Here is a 3,992-nt window from a genome sequence, read left to right on the forward strand (position 1 = left end):
GATCGGGACGCCGAGAGCCCGGGCAGCGCCCCGCTCTCTCCCCCCCATCCCGGCGGCGGGGGGCGCGGAGCCCCGGGGGCCACTGCGGCACCCCGCGGCCGCCACCGGCCCGGCCCGCGAGCCCGCAACTATTTCAAAGCCCCGCTGTCTCCTCCCCCTCGGCGGAGGAGGCGGGCGCGCAGAGCCCAAGCCCTGCCGAGGCGCGGCGGCCGGGGGCTGACCGCGACCGCCTCCAGCGGGCAGGACCGTGCGCCCCGGGGTCTCCCCGCCGCCCCCACCCCATCACCACCACCACCACCACCCCCGTCCCGGCGGCCGGGACGTCCGTCTGTCCGTCCGTCCTCGGAGGCTCGGCCCGGGAGTCCCCCCCCGCCCCGCCCGGGCCCCGTCCGCAGCCAATTAGGCGTGCGCGCTAACGAGGGGCGCCGAGCCCCGCGGCCGCCCCGGGCGCACGTGGGGGCGCCTCGGAGGGGCCATAAATGCGGGCGGAGCGGCGGGGCTGAGGCTGCCTCGGCGGGCCGCGGCCATGGGCGCCCAGTAGGCGGCGGGGCCCGAGGCCGGCATGAGCTGCGGCGGCCCCGCGGCTCCCGGGGACGTCCCCGCGCCGCCCGGGCCCGCCGCGGCCCGGGACGCCATGGACGGCCGCGCCGAGCCGCCCGCCTTCCCCCGGGCCGGGGTCCCCCCGCTGGCGGCCGGAGACACGGCGCCCGCCGTGCCCGAGGGGGCCGGGCCGGCCCGGGCCGCCGCGCCCCCGCGCCCCACCTCCTTCTCCGTGCTGGACATCCTGGACCCCAACAAGTTCAACAGCAGAAGACGCCGCTGCGTGCTGCTCGGCCCCGCGGGGCCCGCCCCGTGCGCCCCGGCCCCGTGCGCCCCGCCGCCTGCCGCCCCCGGACGCTCGCCGCGCCCCGAGCCCGAGCGCCGAGCCCTCGCCGCGGCCCCGGGAGCCGCGGACGCCGAGTCCACGGGTGAGTGGGGGGCTGGGGGGAGAGGTGGGCTCTGGGGGTGGGGGGCGAGGGCACCGGCCGCCCCGGGGTCCCGCGGCCCGCGCGGCCCGGCCCGGCGCGCGGAGAGTTCGCAGGGCGCGGGCGCCTCCTCCCGAGCCGGGTCCGGGGCCCACGCCGCCCAGGCCTCGTCCGCCCGCCCGCCCGCCCGGGCCCGGCCCTGCGGGGTGGCTGGGGCCCGAGGCCGGAACGCGCCAGGCGGCCCCGGGGCCTCCCCCGCCCCTGCGGCGGCCTCCCTGGCCCTCCCCCCCACCCCCGGACAAATCGGACTAATTGTGACAAAACGCTGGTTATCTCTGGAAAAACAATTAAATCCCTTCGATTCCAGTTCCGGGGAAATGTGCTTAGCGGCGGCGGCGGCCGGTAATGGGGCGGCCCGCGCCCCCCCGCCGGTCGATATCCCATTACGCCGCGTGCATATCTCTTTCAAGCACCTTGCAAACTCCCCCCGAACATCTAAATTATAGGGTCAAAATTCGGATAATTACTCGATTAAAACCTATTACACTTATTAGGGGCCGCCATTGATCGCGAATTGCCTTCGACCGGCTCCTGATTGCTTTTTCGTGTCCCTCCCCCGTCCCCCACCCCACCCCACCCCGCTAACTTCCCGGCCCCGAGGAGGCCGGCTCGCTCGGGGAGGCCGGGCCCGGGGCTCCTGCGCGGACCTTCCGTTCCTGGAGGACGGAGAGCGGCCCGCGGGCTGCGCTCGGTCCCCGCCGAGGAGATGCTCGCTGGAGCCGGGCGGGGAGCGAGCGGGCACTGGGCAGCGATGGAGCGGGCACTGGGCAGCGATGGAGCGGGCACTGGGCACTGGCCAGGGCAGCCGGGCAGGGAGGGAGCGGGCATGGGCACTGGCCAGGGCAGCCGGGCAGGGGCTCCGGAGGGAATAGCCGGCCAGCCGAGGCCGAGAGTTAAGGATGGGACACCCTCACCCGCGGCCCCCGTGCGGTCCGGGTCACCCTCACCCACGGCCTCCGTGCGGTCCGGGTCACCCTCACCCACGGCCTCCGTGCGGTCCGGGTCTCTGGACCCGAGAGAGCGAATTCATGCCCCGAGGGCCGAGCCCCGGGCCGGGGAGCCCCGAGGCGGCCTCTGGCATTTGGAGGCCACCTGTGGGCGAGGGGCACAGCGGCCCCGGGTTCCCGCGGAGGGGGCAGCCAGCCTCCCGCGGGCCGGGACCAACGCGGCGGCCTCCCCCGGAGACTGCGGGGCTGTGTCACTGCGGACGGGTTCGCGATGCCCTTTCCAGCCCCCAAACCCCGCCAGCTCGGCACGGGCCCCCGAGAGAGGCAGGGAAGCCAGCCTTTCGGGGCCCGAGGCCTGAGGGAGGGACGGCCCCAGGGCGACGGCTTTGGGTCCCCAAAAAAAGTGCTCCCCTCGCGGCCGGCCCACCCACCCGGCCTCGGGCCCCTCCGGCTGGGCAGCCCCGCGGCCGCCGTCTCTGATCTGCGCCGGGGCAGATTAAATGGACTTTTAACTAGTTTGTACATTAGGCAAAATGAGTTTAATTAAGTTTGTATCTGGCCCGTGGATCGATCGGGGCTCCTGCTCCGCTGTCCGCCTAGAGGGCCGGCCTGGAGGAGGAGGATGGTGGGGAGGAGGAGGAGGAGGAGGGGAGGCCGGGCCGAGCGGGGCGCCCCCGGGAGCGGGGCCGGCCGTGACCCCGCTGTCTTCTCCGCCGCCCGCAGGTGCCGGGGACCCCTGCCGGGCCGAGGCCGAGGCCGACGGCTCCAGCGGCGGCGGCGCTCGCAGCCCGGCCGCGGAGAGCGACGACGAGGCGGCGGGGGACGACGACGAGGACGACGAGGCCGAGGCCGAGGCGCGGGCCGCTCCGGGCGCCGAGGAGGCCCGGGGAGGCGGCGGCGGCCCCGGGGCCCGCGGGTCGGGCTGCCCCGGAGCGGCCGAGGCGGCGGCGCCGGGGCCCCGCGGGAGCTCGCCGGGCCCGGCCGCCGGGGGAGCCGGGGGAGCCCCGCAGGCCGGCGCCGCGGCCCCCAAGCCCAAGCGCAAGCGCACGGGCTCCGACTCCAAGTCCGGGAAGCCGCGGCGGGCGCGGACCGCCTTCACCTACGAGCAGCTCGTGGCGCTGGAGAACAAGTTCAAGGCCACCCGCTACCTGTCGGTGTGCGAGCGCCTGAACCTGGCGCTGTCGCTCAGCCTCACCGAGACGCAGGTCAAGATCTGGTTCCAGAACCGCCGGACCAAGTGGAAGAAGCAGAACCCGGGCGCCGACACGAGCGCGCCGAGCGGCGGCGGCGGGGGCCCCGGGCCGGGAGCGGGGCCCGGCGCGGGGCTGCCCGGCGGCCTCAGCCCGCTCAGCCCGTCGCCGCCCATGGGCGCCCCGCTCGCCCTGCACGGCCCGGCGGGGTACCCGGCGCACAGCCCCGGGGGCCTGGTGTGCGCCGCGCAGCTGCCCTTCCTGTCCAGCCCCGCCGTCCTGTCGCCCTTCGTGCTGGGCTCGCAGACGTACGGCGCACCCGCCTTCTACGCGCCGCACCTCTGAGCCCCGGGCCGGGGACCCGCGGCGGGGCCGGCGACCCCCTCCTGAGGCCGCAGGCGCCGGTCCTGGCCAGCGGCGGCCCCCACCAGGAGAGACGTTACTAAACGCGCGGGGGGTCCCCGGGGCCCCGAGCACTTTGCAGAACTCTCAATAAACCGCAGGAAGCCACGCGGCCCGACTCCAGGCTCTGGCGCCGCGGGAGGCCCAGCCCGCCTCCCCGTCCGCGCGGCCGCACCCCCCCCCCCCCCCGAGCGGGCACGGCGGGGCCGCCTCCCCGTCGGTCCTCCCTCTGGTGACCGGCACGCAGGCACCCTTCTCGCTTGGTCCGGCCCGGCTCCGCGTCCCCTTCCCGCTCTCTCCGAAGCGAGGCCCTCCCCCCTCTCCTGGCAGCCCGGCGCCGCTGCGCTCCAAACGGGGCGGTTGCTCGGCGCCTTGCACACCCCATCCAGACTCCCCTCGCCCCCGCGCCGCCCCAGGCAGGCGACTTG

The 3,992-nt window shown here is 76.6% G+C and overlaps 1 protein-coding gene across 1 annotated transcript; it reads left to right on the top strand.

Annotated features, from left to right (window-relative positions):
- Window positions 1–425: 425 nt before the first annotated feature.
- Window positions 426–3,665, top strand: Nkx1-1 (NK1 homeobox 1). Its single transcript, XM_021652468.2, has 2 exons — window positions 426–968; window positions 2,696–3,665. Exons 1-2 carry the CDS (start codon window positions 563–565, stop codon window positions 3,505–3,507), a joined length of 1,218 nt encoding a protein of 405 aa, XP_021508143.2. The 5' UTR covers window positions 426–562; the 3' UTR covers window positions 3,508–3,665.
- The last annotated feature ends 327 nt before the right edge of the window (window positions 3,666–3,992 follow it).

The sequence above is a fragment of the Meriones unguiculatus genome, chromosome 12 (genome assembly GCF_030254825.1).
Source record: "Meriones unguiculatus strain TT.TT164.6M chromosome 12, Bangor_MerUng_6.1, whole genome shotgun sequence".
NCBI lineage: Eukaryota > Metazoa > Chordata > Mammalia > Rodentia > Muridae > Meriones > Meriones unguiculatus.